The sequence below is a fragment of the Tachyglossus aculeatus genome, chromosome 17 (genome assembly GCF_015852505.1).
Source record: "Tachyglossus aculeatus isolate mTacAcu1 chromosome 17, mTacAcu1.pri, whole genome shotgun sequence".
NCBI lineage: Eukaryota > Metazoa > Chordata > Mammalia > Monotremata > Tachyglossidae > Tachyglossus > Tachyglossus aculeatus.
The window spans coordinates 52,411,829-52,431,427 of NC_052082.1; the positions used below are offsets into that span (position 1 = coordinate 52,411,829).

The 19,599-nt window shown below is 42.6% G+C and overlaps 1 protein-coding gene across 1 annotated transcript in view; it reads left to right on the top strand.

Annotated features, from left to right (window-relative positions):
• Positions 1-19,599, top strand: part of VPS53 (VPS53 subunit of GARP complex) — a 120,084-nt gene that overhangs the window by 31,918 nt on the left and 68,567 nt on the right. Inside the window, exons 5-8 of the mRNA XM_038759042.1 lie at positions 6,137-6,223; positions 7,349-7,464; positions 9,452-9,571; positions 17,253-17,331. Of these exons, the coding sequence (XP_038614970.1) occupies positions 6,137-6,223; positions 7,349-7,464; positions 9,452-9,571; positions 17,253-17,331 (402 nt within the window). The remainder of the gene's footprint in view (positions 1-6,136; positions 6,224-7,348; positions 7,465-9,451; positions 9,572-17,252; positions 17,332-19,599) is intronic.

Consider the following 19,599-nt stretch of genomic DNA (forward strand, 5'->3'; position numbering starts at 1 on the left):
CACTGGCCCCAGGAACAGCAGTGTGTTGGAATTCTTGCTTCCCTAGAGCACAAACAATTGGACATCCTGTACGAACCTTTTGCCGCTCTCAGGAATCCCACCTAATTCCACCTTCCACGATGGTTTACCCCCAGCCTTGGACATCAATTAGCCCCCAGCTTTTTGGAATCTTCCTAAATGTGGGTGTTTCGAGAGATGATTTATTGTTTTTTTTCCACGTACCGGGGCGGTAATGGGAAATCTCAGCTGTATATTGGAAATGGAGGTGATCTTGCAAGGTGGAGGCAGCAAGATCTTCTGAAATGCCTAACTGAGAATCATAAAGCAGGAAAATCCACGAGGAGCTGAGTTTCTGGCTGCGGTTTCCCTTGCAGTCGACTGTGTGTGACCCTTCAGGGAGCAGGCAGCTCACCCGGAGCAGTAAGTGACGAACGGGCAGCGTGGCGGCGGCTGGTTCGGTTTCCCAAACAGCTGGACAGGCTAGCATTTCATGCTTGTCTCGGGGAGAGCCTGGAAAGTCAGCATCCACTTTTCTGTCATCCCTGTGCGGAAACGGGAGCAGATGGAGCAGTTGGCAATGGCCAGTGGCTTCAACTTAATTTGATAGTCTGCTTTTGAAGCCTCTCCAGATATAGACACTGTGCTAGAGGGCCACTCTGGCAATTGGCTCTTAATATGTTGTGGGCAGGGAACTTGTCTACCAACTCTGTTGCATTGTTATATTGTACTCTCCCAAATGCTTAGTTCAGTGTTCTTTACCCAGTAAGCACTCAATAGATGAGATTGATTGATTAATAGCACCTCAGGTGACATGCAGGCATCAACTGAGGCTCAAGGCAGTCCCCTTTGCTCAATTAGTCCTTTTTTTTTTTGGACTGGAATAAACAGCCGCATTTTATTTTTATGAGCTTCTAAGAGATAGTGCCAGAATCGCGCACTCTCTATTTCTTCACGTTTGCTGATTAGCAAGGTGATAAAGGTGTGTGACTGCTCTTCATCTGAAAGGACTAACTCTCTGCAGGTCATGAAACTCCTTTTCATTAATTTGAATCATTTTTAAATTTTAATTACCTGTGAGAGGTGAAAAATGAAATGCCGGGGTATTAGAAGAGATATGATGGAGATAGTGTTTCGCCAAAACTTTTTTGACTGGAAAATGGATTATGTAAAAGTACTCCAATACTTTTATGTTATGTTATGTCATGTTATTGTACAAGCAAAATATTCTAGGAAAAAGCTGGCAGATAGTTTATCTTTGCTTTAGTCTAGGAAACCTGAGACTGTGAGTTTTATTTGTTTGCTGTAGGAGGAACATAGCTACCATACAGACTGTAGAGTTGTAGAATATTAGACGCAAGAGGAAACAAGCTCAATAGCAGGGAATCGAGTGTAGCCAGAGAGAGAATTATTATTTTTTTCTAGTTCTAGAAGAGTTTGGTAACAGCATTGGCATCTTGAGTCACAATATGGAATGGTCATCAGCAGTGATTTTTTTTTCTGCTGTGGTTGCTCTCTTGGGAGGGAGGGCCAGGTAGGGCATGGGAAAAGAGGATGGCATTCATTCATTGTTGTATTTATTGAGCGCTTACTGTGTGCAGAACACTGTACTAAGCGCTTGGGAAGTACAAGTTGGATGGCATGCCCCACCAGCCTATCCAGAAATGGCATACTGGCTGCTGCCTTTTTCTAAGGCTCAAGGTTCCATGATATTTTTGCTACTAATCACACCGTTGCCTCCGATTCCGTGCCTTCTACTGGAATCCTAATTCCTAAGCAGATGGACCGAGGTATAGGGCAGACCGAGGTATAGGAAGCAGCATGACTTAGTGGCTAGAGCAGGTGTCTGGGATTCAGAAGGACCTGGACTCTAATCTTTGCTGTGTGACCTTGGGCAAGTCATTTAACTCCCCTGTACCTCAGTAGCCTCGTGGGGATTAAGACTGTGAACCCCATATAGTACATGGTCTGTGTCCAACCTGGTTAGCTTGTATCTGAGTACAGTGTTTGGCACATAGCACTTAAATAACATAAAAAAAAAAAAACCCACCAAACTTCCCCGTGTCTCCATTTCCTCATCTATAAAATGGGGTTTCAATTCCTGTTCTCCCTCTTACATAGATTCTGAATCCTGTGTTTGGGATAGGGACGTGTCTGACTTGATTAACTTGTATCTATCCCAGTGCTTCGTGCAGTGCCTGGAACATAGTAAGCAAATAACACATACAGTTTTAAGAACACACAGCGGGGAGGTGGAGCAGCACGCAGGTAATAGCACATTCCTAACTTTAAGGAGATAGATGTCAAGGAAGGTGACCAAACATTCTTTGTTGTCACAGTTGGCCAGGGAATCCTGGAGTGGTTGGACCTTTGGTCTGAGCCAGCAGGGATGTCGCTTCCGAGTTGGTATCAAACTCTTAAAGTACCCCAGACTATCAGGACAAGAAGAGTGTAAATCTTGGCACCAGTGCCCGAGGCATACCACCCTCTGGCATGCTTGCAAGATGTTGCCAATGCAAAAATCGATGATTCAACTCCTCAGCTCCCTGTCAATTGACTTCTCCCCCCTCCCACTCTATTTATGGTATCTAAGTGCTTACTGTGTGACAGGCACTGAGCCCCTTCCTTCCTCTCCCCCTCGTCTCCCTCTCCATCCCCTCCATCTTACCTCCTTCCCTTCCCCACTGCACCTGTATATATGTATATATGTTTGTACATATTTGTTACTCTATTTATTTTACTTGTACATATCTATTCCATTTATTTTATTTTGTTAGTATGTTTGGTTTTGTTCTCTGTCTCCCCCATTCAGACTGTGAGCCCACTGTTGGGTAGGGACTGTCTCTATATGTTGCCAACTTGGACTTCCCAAGAGCTAAGTACAGTGCTCTGCACACAGTAAGTGCTCAATAAATATGATTGATGATGATGATGATGATGATTTACCTCTGGGTTAGATACAAGGTGATCAGGTTGCACAGAGTCCATACCCCACGTGGTATTTACTGAGGATTTACTGTGTGCAGGGCACTGTAAATAAGCATTTGGGAGAGTTAGAATTATTTTGCACTGATTGAGCACCAGCTGTGCTAAGCACTCTACTGAGCAGAGAGTTGATCAAGAAGATAGATCTTCACTCTTTTCTTAAATACCTTCACAGAAGGCAGTTTCCCAACTTTCCTTCAGTTTCAGTCTATTCCCTCTTGGAGATGGGAGCCATTCTTCATTATCATCTGCACAATATCCTTTTGTAAACCTGAAGGTTGTAATTCAGGTTCTCTACAACTTTCACTTCTGCAATTGAGAAATCCTCAGTTCCCTTACCCATCCCAGTAAAGCTTCATTCCAGACTTTCAAATAACCAGTTACCACAGCAGTAACTATTACGGCATAGGGAAAATAAGTTATTAATTACATTTGGGTACTTTCTGTGTGGAGAGTAGGCTGACCAAACTTTTGGTAGGCCGGTCACATTTTTTGATGTTGGATTTAGCTGCATTAATCATTGTAGTTTTCCTCTGGACCCTCTTCGGTCTTCCTATAGCTTTGTATAGTCAATCCTTAATCCAGTATTCACCTGAGCAATGGTGAATGTAGTGGAAGGATTTCCTTGTCAATCCAGTGATATTTATTGAGTGTCTACTGAGGGTGAAGCGCTATTTCTAAGCACTTGAGAAATAACCACAGAAGCAAAACACATGCTCCTGATGGTTCCTATTTGCTCTGCTTCTATTCATTCATCTTGGTTGTTCTATTGCTGGCTTTTATGTAACTTTTGGCTATCTCTTCCTTGCACTTCAACAAAACCCTTCCCCCAACTTCTTTGTGTGGAGGTAGTTCCTAGTTTTTACCCAAATTACTGGGCATATATCCCAATTACATATCTGTGTGTCTTTTATCTAAATTAGTGTGTATCCCAAAGGAGACATAACACACCCATAATCAAGGCATTTTTTTCCCTCCCCTTTCCACTACTTCCCCATCGCAACCCCCCCAAGGATTTCGGCCTTGATGGATGTGGTTGCCTTTCTGTCAAGCTATGTGAATATGATTGGTCCAAGTATATGGTTTGCAAATACCATTTTATGCTGTCCCTGGTATTTTTGCTGCTGTTATTATATAGGTAAGCGACCTGGAAAACAGGGAGTTGATGTTAAAATTGGAGCAGACACCCAAGAACACAGCCAGATGGAAAAGGACATGGTTTGATAATTGTCATAAAGGAGCAAGTGCAATTGAGCATAGAGAAACATATGAGCAAGTTTAAGAAAAAAAACATCCAGAAGAGAATCTCCTGAGTTGAATAGGGGGAAAAAATAAAGAAATTTGGAGGGGTACAGGGAGATAATTGTTTCAACTGTCAGCCGCCATAAGCAAAAATCCCCACTACTTCATGTAAGTACACAGAGAGTCTTGCCTAAAAGACCCTCAAGAATATTTTATTCTGTGTAAAAAGGAGCCACTTAACAAAGGTTAATAACTTGGCAGATTTTGATTTTTCTCAGGCCCAATTTCCTAAAGCAATTAAGCGGGATTACGGTCAAGGGGGAGATCTTTATGGGTGATTTATACTGCCCCAGAAAAGATTCGAAATTAAAGTGCTGACCCTGCTATAATTGTCACAGTGTAGCTGACCCCACTGACACATTGCCATATCGCTCTGGGAGATGGTGATTGATGAGATGCCCCTCAGGGTCAACTGGCGCCCTGAAGAATTGGCTCATCTCTGCACCACCAGTTTCCTGAGACGCATTTAGCATCTTAATTTTAAACTGCAAACCTTTCATCATGATGACCCTTCCGAAGTGCCCTGTATTTGATCATTTTCACCACCAGATCCCATTTGGGACTCAGTAGGACCAAAAGAGCAGGTAGGGGGACTGGCAGAAAGGGACAGAAAGCCGTTTGTCTTCTCCACCCAATTCTCCCGAATGAGAGCTGCAGGGCCCTCAGGGGCCCAAACCGGGAATTGGAATATTGATTTTGGTGAAAGGGCACAAGCAGTGCCTGGCTTTGTCTTCTCCAACATTGGCACCAAAAAAGGCTTGGAGAGATAGTTTGAAAGTTTTCATACTTTTTAATCCTCCAAGCACTTTACAGAGGGTTGACGTGCTGATGGTGGTACTAAGCTAGTGGCTGGCCACTGTGTTAATGAAGGACTTTTGGATCGTTACTCACTGGAGCAACATACGTGATGATGATGATGACTGGTGAAAATTTCCATCATTTACTCTAAAGGACATTAAGGGCTTTTGGTAAACCAAAGGAAGTTGGAAATGTCTTCATTTCTTATATTCTGTTTTAAAAACACATGTTGCAATGTGTATTTCTTCAACCCCACACCGTCCCCAGATGTTTTTTCCTCTGTTCACAAAACCACTTTGAATCGCATTATTTCGGACGCTTGGTAAACTTTTCATTTCGGTGGAAGCATTTGGACCTCAGGAGGCTTTAAGTGTATGTCCCTGGTTTTATTTAGGAATTAAAAAAAATATTGTATTGTAGTTTCAGGTTATTTTGATTTCAGTTTGAATGTGCAAGACAGTTCTGAAATGAGTTATAGGAAATACTGGCTGTTTAAAAAAAACTCTCAGCACTTGGGCAGAGCTTCTAATGTAAGATCTCTCGACACCATCCTGGGGCAGTTAAATATAAAATACTATTTTTCCCAAACCATTTTCCCACCTTCAGGACTACAGTACTGAAAATCCACCTTGTCTGTGAAGCTTAATCAGGTTCAACCTATCTGATTCCAGTCCCCCCTTTAGCACCGAGTGATACTCCTTAAAGTGTCTTTTTTTATGTTTCTGCCACTTGTGTGTTATGTATTGTTGGGTGTTTATAGAGCTTTATAGTGCTTTGTAGAGCCTTAGCTTTGTTTTTCCTGTGTTCCCCTGAAACTCCATGAGGAGGCGGACTGAACACTCCCCTGAATATCTAATATTGGAAAATCCTTATTAAGTAATATTGACTGATAACTATGCTGACTGATTTGTTGTATAATAACCAAAATGCAAGATGTCTCAAAAGCCCTATGGACATTTTCTCTACAAGCATTAATCAGTTGTGGTGCTGTTTTTGTGCTTTATTTTCCCATTTCCTTTTGTTTCTCCTTCTCAATCAATTTTGTTTTTTCCAGGCCCTTGAAGAGGCTCAGGTGGCCATCCAACAACTCTTTGGCAAAATAAAAGATATCAAAGACAAGGCAGAAAAATCAGAGCAGATGGTGAGTTTGGACACTTTCTGGTGGCAGAATTATGCCTGGCTCCGGGTCGCCTTGTTTTAAGGACCTCCTTTGTCCCCCATATCCTGCTCATCCCATGTCCAGACAGCAAGCCACTGGGAATGCATTCCAGATCTGGTTCAGTGTGCTTCTTTTCAGGGTTTTTGTGGTTTACTACGCCCTCTCTTTGACAGTGCATCCCTGCTTTTCTACTTTCTTTTTTGACTCTGTATTTTGAGGGAATAAGGGGGGAAAAAAAAGAATTTCCCACCACCGATTTAGCATGCTTCTTAAACAAGTTTAAACAGATGAAGTGTGTAATTTCAGGTCCTTCCCCTTCCCAACTCAAACAGGCAGTGGGTCTGGGCTGCATGGCATTGGCCCCCTGCTTGTGGGTTCAACTGGGCTTTTTGAGGTCAGTTTCTTACTTTTTGTTTTTTTGGGGTTTTTTTATGGTATTTGTTAAGCGCTTACTCTGCGCTAGGCACTGTACTAAGCACTACTACAAGATAATCAGGTGGATAGAGGCTGTGTCTCAGATGGGACTCAGCTTAATCCCCATTTTATAGATGAGGTAACTGAGGCACAGAGAAGCTAAGTGACTTGTCCATGGTCACACAACAGCCAAGTGGTGGAGCCAGAATTAGACCCCAGGTCCATGTTCTATCCACTAGATCACACTGCTTCTCACATTGTGTACAAGTATACAACAACATACTTGTTGCAGGGGTACTGAGACTGCTGCGCCCACTAAAAGTCTCTGTTCCTTCCTGATCCGATTTCTGGAGCAGAATCTCCAGATCAATTCTGGGGCTCTCCGTAGTGTTAGGTGCCTCCACTGATGACCAGGCTGAAATGCCCCTAATCTGTCCCATCTACCACTTACCCTGCCTCAATTGGAGTGGGGAATCTAATTTAAGTGGGCTTTCCCCTTCTCAACCCCTAGGCTCCGTCTCCTTCCCCATGAGGAGAAGGAAAAGATTCTTAGAATGGTAGGTAGGGGCTCCTGTGAAGAAATAGCCTAAAAGAAAGAAGAGGTGGGTGCAGCTGGTTACATCACTCCCAGATTTCTCTGGGCCAACCTTGCCCTTTCTTCTCTCTCGTGAGTATCTGTTTTTCTCCATTTAGGTCAAAGAAATCACACGTGACATTAAGCAGCTGGATCATGCCAAGCGCCACCTGACCACCTCAATCACTACACTAAACCACCTGCATATGCTGGCAGGAGGAGTGGATTCCCTGGAGTAAGCAACTGGACCTCTTAGCTGCCTTTTCTCCAAAGTCTCAGTTTTCTCAAACATCTGGCTTTGCTGTGGTTGCTCCTCTCTCTCTCCCTCTCTCTCTCCTCTCCCCCTACCTACTGTTTTGCCTGTCTGTCTCACTTTCTAAAATAGCTAGCTGTAATTAGAAAACTTATTCTTTGGTAAAAAAAATTGTCAGGACAGTACTGGAACTTGTAGTCTGCCCCAGGATAGATAGTGTGTGGGTCTGTGTGTGTGTGTGTCCATTCATGTACAAGGAAGAAGGGAGGGCACATAGAAAGTGTTTCCAATTCCTAATAGTCTTCTTGGAACCCACAGAATATGTGAGGGGAGAGCTGCGTTCAAAGGCCATGTGACTCAAAGACAGACAGACAAGTGGCTTGGGAATTGCAACATTATCCTGGGCGGAATTTTCTGGGAAGCCCAGAGGGAGCTATGGCTCAGTTCATTGTCATTAGAGCAGTGTCAGATTGGCCGTGTTGTCAGATTGGCCACGTTGAAGCCAGTATTTGGCTGATCAACTCCTCATCACAAAGCACCAAAAAAACTCTATGAAAGGCAACACTGATTGTTGGTTTAACTTCCTCACTGTTTACCCTTGCCCTTAACCACGTAAGGAAAGTCAAAACTGGCCTAGACAGGCGGAACTGAACTAAACACTCAAGATAGTGTGCTCTGCACACAGTAAGCGCTCAGTAAATATGATTGATTGATAGCAGCTGCTACCATTTCAACCAGGAATGGCTGTGACGATTTCAGAACTGAAAATGAGTAACAAGGTGAAATGCAGTCAGTGCCATATAGTAGCACCTATGAAATGTGCAGAAAGGGGGGTAGAGGGGAGGCAGAGGCTAGAGGGGGTGTATACTTGGGTTCTGGATGTAATTCTCTACTCTTGATGGTCTGTTAGTCAATCGATAGGATTTATCGAGTACCTACTGTGACCAGAGCCCCGTCCTAAAGCTTTTGAGCGTCTCTGTCATTTCTGGGGAGAGGGAAGTTGGGAGACTCGGGAGGTGAGCACCACCCCAGATGAGTTCCTGGGCTCCCCACCATCCTTATCCTCATTTTATTCACTCATTCAATAGTATTTATTTGAGCGCTTACTCTGTGCAGAGCACTGTACTAAGCACTTGGGAAGTACAAGTTGGCAACATATAGAGATGGTCCCTACCCAACAGCGGGCTCACAGTCTAGAAGATGTTGGTATTTTTGAAGCGCTTACTATGTGCAAAGCACTGTTCTAAATGCTGGGGTAGATACAAGGTAATCAGATTGTCCCACATGGGGCTCACAGTCTTCATCCACATTTTACAGATGAGTGAAGTGAGGCCCAGGGAAGTTAAGTGACTTGCCTAAAGTCACACAGCTGATAAGCAGTGGAGTCAGGATTCGAACCTGTGACCTCTGATACCTAAGCCCATGCTCTTGGCACTAAGCCATGCTGCTTCTCTTTTTCTCTCCAAGAGACTGCTTTCCTTTTCAGACACCATTCCTACAAACACATACCTTACCTCCTCCTGCCTCTGCTCCCCTAGATCCAGAGTGTCTTTAAGTCAGGAAGCTTGACACCTGTGGCTGCAGCGTCACACCAAAATTCACCTGCCTCTTCTGGGGCAGAGAAGCCACAGCTTTGAATGGGCACAGTAAGAAATTATATAGGCCTCATGAGTTTGGTCTTAATGGTTTAGGTATCCTTGGATTAGTTTAGCTCTTAATTTTAGAAGCCTCATGTCACATCTCATTTCCCCTGGCTACCTTTACCCCAGGGGGGAAGGCAAAATCTATCCCTGGGGTTGAGTGGAACTAAAGAAAACTTGTTTTCAACTGAGAGGCTTTGTCTAATCTTTAAAGTGGTGTAAACAGCCTTTGCCTCTGGTCTAGCAAATGCCTTTTAATATAAACGTCAGGTTCTTTCCATGTGTGCCTAATGATTCTTTGGATTTTATAAGCTGATTTCCTTTTTTAGGGCCATGACGAGGAGGAGACAATATGGAGAAGTCGCCAACCTCTTACAGGGAGTTGTGAATGTCCTGGAGCATTTCCACAAGTACATGGGAATCCCGCAGATTCGGCAGCTTTCAGAAAGGTGAATGAGCAAATGGGGTGGAAACTCCCTTCTTTGTGAAAGGAAATCAGGACTCACATTAGGCTATTTACTGTTAATCATGATGGCTTGTTTGCCTTCCAGAAGGGAGTTTTTGAAATGGGGTGTAACTATTTTTTTTATTTTGCTTCATGGCAGCCATTCAAATCAGTAAACTCAGAAGTAGCCTGTATTTTCTCTTGGCTTTTTTTCCCCCCAGTTCATCCTCATGAAAACTGGTTTGCTTAGAAGAGAACCCTCTTCTTAGGGAGGCAGCCTAGGCTTGGGAAAAGCTGCCCTAATAGGATTCAGGTTCTCATACAGTGTGTCATTAATCTCCTTTGTTTCCTTGGGCAAATCACTTATCAATCAATTGTATCTACTGAGCACTTAATGTGTGCAGAGCACTGTACTAAGTGCTTGGGAGAGTACAGTATAAGAGTTGGTAGACATCCCTGCTCAGAGTGTACAGTCTAAAGGGGCAGACAGACATTAATATAAATTACAAATATGGACATAAGTGCTGTGGGGCTGAGGGATGGGTGAATAAAAGGGTGCAAAATCCAAGTGCAGGATACAGTACTATCTCTGTTCATCCATTTGTGTATTTGAAAAATGGGAAATGGTCTTAATACCTCAATTCTTTACCTCCCAGGAATGGTGTAAAGAGGAAAGTGAGACCTGTTGTGGGAAATTAAAGACACTCTACAAAATCAAGATTCCATACTTCTAACTTCTTTTTTTGAGGCTCTATTTTCCTTGTGTTGGCGTGTTGAATAACCCAAAAATGATATTTTGACTTCAGAAATGACTTTTCAAACTTTTAATCAGCTGAGACCCGGCTGTCCTGTTTTTGATTAAAAAAAAACAAAACAACAAAAGCAGAGTAGATTCTTTAGTCAGACTGTTTTTCCCCACTTTTGGGGTGACCCTCTGAAGGTCAACTGCGCTTAATGAAGTTCCCTCAGAAGGCCAGTGCACAGCCTGCTATCAGGATGAAGTTCAAGTTGTAGTCATTACATGGTTTTTTCAGACCCTGTGCTGGTTTCTATTGGTTTTCATGATAGCAAGTGGCAAGCTCAGAATTTGTGTGTGTATGTAGGTGGACAGGGAGTTGTTCCTAGCACTGGTCAGAGGTGAGGGATAGTAAGATGTCTTACTTTTTAAAAAATATATTTACTAAGGGTTTGCTCCATGCCAAGCACTGCATTAAACACTAGATTTAAATATGAGATAATTAAATTGGATGTAGTCCTTGGCCCAGAATGCTCAAAATCTGAGAGGGAAGCAGAAAAGAAATCCTCTTACTTCTAAGGGAGCTGTTCCCGCCAACTAGGACTGCATGGCTGCCTGGTCATAAGTACCTGATGGGGGAAGACTTCTAAGGAGGGGCACATGTACTGATGCTTGGGAAATTCTCACAGCTCTGTTGGATGTGGGTGGATTTGAGTTATAACCAAAGCCAGCTGCAAGAGGGAAAATTGCCAGTCACAGTTGGGGTTCACCTGCCTGTAATGGTCATTTGCTCCACATAGCAGGTGACAGGATTGTAAGTGGATTATAAAAAAGACAGGTGTTAGGAAAACTTAGAGAAAATACATTGACCTGTTTTATGGTTCTTAGTTTTAGAAGTGCTGATTAAAATGAAATGGTTTTGTGTATTTGAGGAAGCTAAAAAGAGCTTTGTGCATCAGGATCTGTAATGACTTTCACATTACTCTCCAGTAAAAGATAATGACTAGCTGGGAGAGGCAGATTAGTATCCCCAGCTCTTGTGAGTGGGTGAATTTTGCAAATACCTTCTGGAGTGCATTTTTTTTGGTAGACGCCAAAACCTTCACTGATTTAAAAAAAAAAAATCCTGCCAGGCCCAAGAAAAAAGTATGGTATTTAAGTAGTATCAGAAAAAAGAATGGTGGGGAAAATAGACTATTTCTGGCATTATCATTCTCAAAAGGTTTTTTTTTTTGTGTGTGTGTGTGGGTATGGTGGTTTATGTATGTATATGTTTAGGTGTTTGTTTCTTTTAATGGATAGTAGGTGTGTGAGAAAATTTTTACCTCCTATTTTTTTAGCATCTCTTCTAATGTTCCTTCTTGTCTTTTTCACTGTGATAGCCCCACCATCTGATATTAATACAAATGTCTTCCCCTCTAGACTATAAGCTTGTGGTGGGTAAGGGACAGGCCCATCAACTCTGTACTCTCCCAAGTGCATAGTATAGTGCTGGGCACACAGTAAGTGCTTAGTATATCATTGATTGATTGGATGAGAATGCCATTCTATGGATTGCTTTAATTGCCTATAATCATTTACTGCCAAAATTGTAGAAGGAGCAAACAATGCTTTGTTGTACTAAGAAAGTGATTGCAGATTTGCAGATTTGGGCCCTGATTTGGATTTAGCCATTTTTTTTACACCCCTGCAAGAAAACATGCGTCACTGAAGTAACAATATTTTGAATGTAGTTTTTGCTTTTCACATCCTAGTGGGGTAAGAACTATCCATGAAACCCAGATTTTTTGAAGAAACAACCAGTATTTCTCTGAGCCTCAGGTTGAGTCTGCACCAAAAGGCATTTGTTCAGATTGTGATTTTATTTACCATGGAACTCACCCAGATTGATTAAAAAAAAAACCCACAAAAAAAAACGAGGAATGTACCTAGTTAGCTGAAATGAGGCAGTCTATAGACCAAGACAGGCTTCCTTCCCTTTCTCCCATCCTGCCACCTCTCCTCCGTTCCCACTGATTTCTGGTCATCTTTGTTTTAAATAATTCATCTATTGGGTAGGTAATTGGTCAGTGATGGTTGGCACATGAAGCTTCCTATTAAAAGGTTTCAGCTATTAAAGTGCATTTAGCTAATTCATTTTCCATTTTTATACAATTATGAACCTCAGCAGGCTATTTTAATCAAGCGCTTCAAATTCCAGTTCAAAAGGGTTCCAGGCCAGAGGCTCAGAGTGACCCAGCCAAAGAAACCACATTGCCCTTCTGACTCAGAATAAGCAAATTTTGAATGTGTGTGGCACAGTTCAGTCCTGTTAATCTGCTGTTTGCCCCTTGGTGAATGAAAACCCACTGTGCCAGTGTGGGCTATAAGTAATTCCCAGAGCCCCAAACTAAACGGCTAGCAGAGCCTATTAAGCTGCTTCAGTGGCCCAGCTGAACTACCTTTTTCTCCAGATACACAGTTCATTTGAGAAGGATGTGGACGGAAAGGCAAAGACATTTTTTTCTAGAAATTCAGCCTGTTACATCCATTAACTTCCCAGTAGCTTCCCCAAAGAAAACAGATAAGACCAGGCAAAACCGAATAGAATGTACTTCCGATGAGGGGGTCTATTTTGAGCAAGACCTTCAGGTTTATCTAAATGCCACATGTTCTTTACAGCTGTGGCCAGTAAGACCATGTGAACCGGCAGATAGTTTGTCACATCTTTTCTCCTACTACAGGCTAGTGGAGGCCTAGTCCAGAGTCTGGAATATTTTCTCTCATTAGGGATTTTTAAATTAGCCTGGAAGAAAATGTTTGAGAGAAGTCATTTTTCAAGAGAACCAGCCTACAAATTAGCCCTTCACAGTTTTCTACCACCACTCTGGTCATCTGAATAGGCAGTTTACAGTAAAGTTTCTCATTCATCCTTCCTTAGCATGAAAACAAACTGAGTAGCGATTTTGGTTCATTGACTTCCATTGGCAGTATGCGTCGGGAACCATTTTGCCATTTTCATTTGCGCTATTGGATATAAATTATTAAAAATCTGCCCTGAGCCAGGTGATATATTCATGTACTAAAATTTTTCCTATTCTGGCACCAATTACTAGCATAAAATGACCCATCGGCCACCGATAAAGCTCGCCTCGTGGTTCAAATCTAGCAAATAGAGGGCTGTAGCATCATTATAATATTTGCAGCCTCAATTAGTTGACACAAAATCAGGTCTGTTTTTAAGAGTGGACTTGGAGAAGTATCTTCAGCGGCAGCCAAGGTTGTTATCAACAGAAACCACCCTGCAGTTTGGCCCTTCTGATCTCACTTTGGGATTCTGGACAAATGTCGGCCCCCACTACCCCCCGTGACCGCCTTCTCTGCCTCTCTCCAGACTCTGATGCAGAAATTGGCGAGGAAAGCATTAAACTGGGAAGGTTGTAGAGAGAGAATTTGGGCCATCAGCCAGTAGAGAGACCCTCTGGAGAGCCACTAATAGATTTTTTTTTCCTGGGTGGATGACGCTGCAGTGAGGAACAGGGCTTGGAACCATTGGAAGGTATCCTGTTGAGGATTTTAGTGGATATATTATCCTCTCAGAATTCCCATCTGAAGGATGTTTTCCCAGCTGTGTTATTCCCAGGAGGGGCAGATGGGTGCTGCTTCTAGTAACAATGGTTAACCTGGAGATAGGTTTATCTGTACATGTGTCATACCTGCTAGGAGGGAGTAATCAGTAGCAGTAAAATCGGTGGAAGTGGTTCACAAAGTTTTGCAGACCGTGGAAAAGGCTTGGAAAAGATTTGGAATGAGACATAATTATAACCAAGCCCCAACAAAATAGGCTGTTTCAGCCTCTTTCTATCTCCTCAGGCTGCCAGTCCCAGGCTAGTGTTTCTTAAAGCTTTGGCAAAGAACATAGTGGTTTCCAGTGATTTTTCTGTTATTGGAAACTTATTTAATGCAAGGGAAAAAAAGAGGTCAAGACGAAGAAGGAACGAAACTTCTTTACAGTGTTTGAAGAGACGTTGAAGTGTTTGCCCTAGATTAATTTCTAAACAACACTGGAAATTAGATACTTCTTGTCTGTCAGTCAGTAAGTCGAATGTATTGAGTCCCTAGTGTGAGCAGTCCATTAGCTTTGGCCCCAGGGAAGTTAAAGACCAAGACTCCTCCCTTTCCTTCAAGAGCATACCATCCTAAGGAGGAGCTAGAAAACTTACTAGATCATCCTGAAAATCTAAAACACAAGTGAAAGAGGTGCAGAAGCAATTAAATATGCATCCTTGAGACAGAAACAAAGTTCTGACCTCTTACTAGAAAGAGAAAGAATTCTGGGTATCCTTCATTCCTGCAGAATGAAAACAGCAAGAAATTCAGTAGCCAGGATCATTGCTTGTCATCTTCATCGCTGGGTGTCATTCATTTCCAATATGAGTTGTTCCTGGAACTGGTGATCGCAGTAAATGAAAGTAAATTAAGAGTAAATTGGTGATAGAAGTAAATTATCCCTTGTGGTTGCCTGTCTCTTAAAATTCCGAATCCTCTTTCTAGAAGATGGGCCATAGGAAACTCTCTTCATTTTGAGGCAGTCAATTGATGTAGAAGCCAACCCAGAACTATAAAAAGCCATGGCACAATCTCAGCAATTTTTTTTTTATTCCATTTATGGTACTGAAGTGGTTACTATGTGCCAAACACTGTACTAAACACTGGAGTAGATACAAGCTAATCAAGTTGGACATAGTCTTTGTCCTACACATGGCTCAAAGTCTTGGTCCCCATTTTATAGATGAGGTAACTCAGGCACAGAGAAGTTAAGTGACTTGCTCAGGGTCACACAGTAGACAAGTGGTAGAGCGGGATTAAAGCCTAGGTCCTCTGACTCCCAGGAGTGTGCCCTTTCAACGAAGCCAGGCTGCTTCCTGGGGTCAAAGGGTCACAGATCAGATATGTGCTCTGGCATCCTCCAGAACATTTTAGGAATTTCCATTTGTCTACTTTAAAGATATCAAATATACTTGGAGTTCTTATTTTGTAGACACAAACGCTCATTCAGCTAAATACAGGGCAATTGGGAAACTTGATTTTTTTTTCCCCCCATTAGATTTTGTTTTATTTGCTAACAATGACCCCAGACTAGATTTTTCAGGTACTCTAAAACGGAAAAGGTTTTCGTTATAGGACTCTCTGACCCACAGAGCATATATTTCGAAATTCCCATCTCTTACTGATCCCCAGAGTGCTGCTCAAAGAATGGACTTTCATTTAGGGAGCAGTGAATTCAGGGAAGTGTAGGATATGTGAAGCCATAGGTAAACATTATGTAAATGAATAAAAATATCTATGGTCTATTCTCCGTCTTGGAAATGCTCTGATAGTAAAATAAATGCAATGCAATTTCAGTTCATTTATTTCTCATAGTCATCACTTTTTAATCATCTTAGGGAAGTAAGTGACTATTTCTAAGACTGAAATATCTATGCCCTGTACTATACCCAGTAAATGCATTAATCTGCATTTATAACCATTACTTTCACCAGTGAATAGCAAATATTCTGAGAAAGACATTTAGGCACAATGTAAAACTATTTTTTTTAAAGAAACAAACACATATCAGTGAAAGTGCATGTGTGTGCATGTGTCTGTAAATACATTTAGCGAAGATTCAGTCAGTAGTATTTATTGAGTGCTTACTCTGTGCAGAGGACTGCAGTATGCACTTGGGAGAGTACAATAGAGTTAATAGGCATGATCCCTACCCACAAGGAATTTCTAGTCTAGCTGGGGAGTTATAAAGAACATAAATATTAAGGCACAGACAGAGAGTCCAGTTCTTCCAGTACCTAAGTTACTCCCAGAAGTTGGGAACTCCAGAAGGAGTGTTAACTGTCTAATGCAACATTGTAGTCTGTGCATAGTCTAGAGCAGTGCACCACACCAGCCCTTAGTTGGATTTAAAGATTAATTTTTTTTGTTTGTTTTAATGGTATTTGTTAAGTCCTTACTATGTGCCAGGCACTATACTAAGTGCTGCGGTTGATACAGGCTGATCAGTTTGGACACAGTTCATGTCCCACGTGGGGCTCACGGTCTTAATACCTATCTTACAGATGAGGGAATTGAGGCACAGGGAAGTTAAGTGACTTGCCCAGGGTCACAGAGCAGACAAGTGGCAGAGCCGGGATTAGAACTTCAGGTCCTCTGACTCAATTAGTCAGTCGTATTTAGTGAGCACTTCCTCTATGAAGAGCACTGTATTAAGCCCTTGGGGGAGTACAGTATAACAGAGTTGGTAGACATGTCCCCTGCCTTAAAGGAGCTGATAGTCTTGAGGAACTCCCAGGCTAGTGCTCTTCCTACTAAGTCATGCTGCCTCCCTGTTTTTCCCAAAGTGTCTTGGTTTTATACCCAGGAGTTAACTTTGAAGGCTTTGGAAAAATAATGCTCCTCGTCGTTAGGAATACAGTGTTCTGAAATATTGTTGACTGACAGAAATGAGCCTTTCAAGAGTCTTTAATGCGTTTTCGTTCAGGGAAAAAGTTGAGCATTTGTTCCATGTTCCCTTGCGAGGTGTCAGTATCAGCCTAAATACTCATAAGAAGGATATTTGTTATATTTGGAAGTACCCACTGTCGTGGTATTCTGTATCTCTTTCATCTTCTATAAGAGTCAATATCTAATTCTCTCAGTTCCCGTTAACTCCCTGGTTGGAAGTTAATCCTTGGGGAGAAGTATTAACTCTTTCAAACCCCTAGTTGTCTGTTGCAGTAACGCACCCACACTCTTGTGCGGCAGTGTGGTAAATTAGTTGTCCTTCTAAAGTGCCTTCCTGACCACCAGAGTATGTTTTTTTTTTTCTGTTGTACAAGCTCAAGAGTGTGATGTAACAAATTTACTAGTTAAGCTGCAAAATAGCCTAGTAAAGTTGGGCCAGACAATGACATGCTGCTCACTCTTTCCATCACAGAGTAAAGGCTGCTCAGACAGAATTAGGACAGCAGATTTTGGCAGATTTTGAAGAAGCTTTTCCTTCACAGGGGACCAAGGTAAATTTTTGATATTTGTGTTAATTGCAAATGTGGTGTCAGAATTTCTCATCATCCCAACCTGAATGTCCCTTTCCAGCTGTTGCCCACTGCTTTATTTTCCAAAGATAGTGTTACAAAGAAGCCGAGTGCCTGTTGGCTGGACGTTTAAGTGTAACGTATCCAATTCCTGATTTTGAATTTTCTCTAGGCGACGCTCACGAAACTGCTTTGATTTCCCCGTGTGTTGTTTTTCTAGGATCACAAACTGAGGATTCGTATTTGTTCAGTCTAATGTATATCAAATCCTAACATCCTGTCTACTCTGTAAATGAATTCTTCTGGTGTCTGGGTTCAAAAGCCTCAGGCTGAAATTTCTTTTGGCAAAGTGATAAGTGACTTATCCTGGAGGAGGAAAAAGGAACTCTGGGGAGAGTAGCGACAATCAGATATAGCCCTTAAAGTGACCATGTCAAGATAAGTCACTTTCTAAATCACAATCCCGTTTTTGGTAGTGACACTGTTTTCGTGTAGTTGTCATTATAGTAATTTTGTTGCTTACGAAAGAGAAGCCAAAAAATAATTCAATTATAAGCCCATTCCTCACTCCTTCTGCTCCCGCAGAATGCATTTCTTACATTGGATTCAAATTCTTTGGTAGCTACTTATCACGTGCACCTCTTAAGCTAAAGCAGATGCACTCTTAATGTCTTGCATGTGTGTGGGGGGAGGTCTTTGAATATTGCAGATCTCCTGATGCACAGAACTGTTTAAAAGTATATATTTTGGATATACATGCTTTGCATACACAGTTTCAGTGTATGATGCAATTCAGCTGATCCACTTCTTGGTAACATGCTTTCGTAGTTTAGCAGTAAGGGCAGGGAATGCGTCTGCCAACTCTATTGCATTATACTTTCCCAAGCGCTTAGCATAGTGCTCTACGCCCATTGATTAATCAAGTAAGCATTCTGAGTTTTCCATACTCAGGTTTCTTCAGTGTGGCAGAAAACATTTCCGTTGAAATTTGTAATCTTCAAACTCTTCAAGGGTGGAATAATGCGACGCCCTTTTGGCAGCTTCCCAAGCTGGAGTTTGGATTTCTGGATGACAGTCGGTCTGCAGGTGGACGATCACTGATGGGTGGAAGGTGTATGGGAATGGCCCGGCTGGCTCTCCACTAGCCCAAAGCCCCGAGATGGGGCTTCTCCAAGTTGAAATGGAAGCAGGGCAATTGGCACATCAGTCTTCCGTGGTCCAGCATTGGCAGTGATCACTGCTGAAGCAGGGAAAAAAATCCCAGATTTGGCTTTTAATTTATTCACAGAGATGCCCGGCCTGTGTCTGGGGTCCTTCTCTCAGTCAACCAGCCGGTAGTGTTGATTGAGTCCCTACTGTTTTCAGAGCACTGAACTTAGAGGAAGGACTTCAAACAGCTCTTCCCGAAAGCCATCTCCCTGTCAGCCCCTCTGCAGCCTGACTCTCTCTCCCCAGGGATTGGCTTTGGGTCTCTCCAGCTCCCTCCTGTCCCTTTTCCTCCTCCCTGGGCCTGGTCTGACCTGACGGTAGCCCCTCCCATAGCCCAGCCTGCATAGCTGTTGCTGTTTGGGAGCTGTCGCGGAGCCAGTTGGCGTGACCCACATAGAGGCAGGTTCTACTGGAAACTCCTCAAACATACCTATGTCCCTCCTCCATAAAATTCATTCATTCATTCAATAGAATTTATTGAGTGTTTACAGTGTGCAGAGCACTGTAGTAAGTGTTTGGGAGAGTGCGCTTAACAATAGACACTTCCCTGCCCACAGTGAGTTTACAGTCTAGAGGGGGATTATAAGCAGTGACTGGTTGCTGCCCCAGCTCTAATTCCTGCCATTTATCTTGGGGCAGATTTTGATTCTGGCTCTCTCTAATCTCACCTTTTCACAATAAGCACACTTACTTACACGTCAAGTCGTCCAGTTCCCCTAGGAAGTGCACAGGTAAGTCACCAGTAAATCCTTCCCACATATCTGGGATTACTGATGAGGAATTGAAGCTCAGGGAAATGAAACTGGCTGAAGGTTACTTAATGATCTGGTGAAGTGACAGGGTCGAGTTCCTGATCCCCTGCCGAAAGCAGTCATCTTTATATCTTATTTTCAGAGGTCATCACCCAGTGACTGTCAAAGCTGTTTTCTTTAATGCAGCAGCCTACCTCACTTTTTGGCCTTGCGACCTGTTTACGGTCAGATGGCTAATATGAAAACCCCTCTGGAAATGAGTGACTGATCTTTAGAGACCCACAGAATT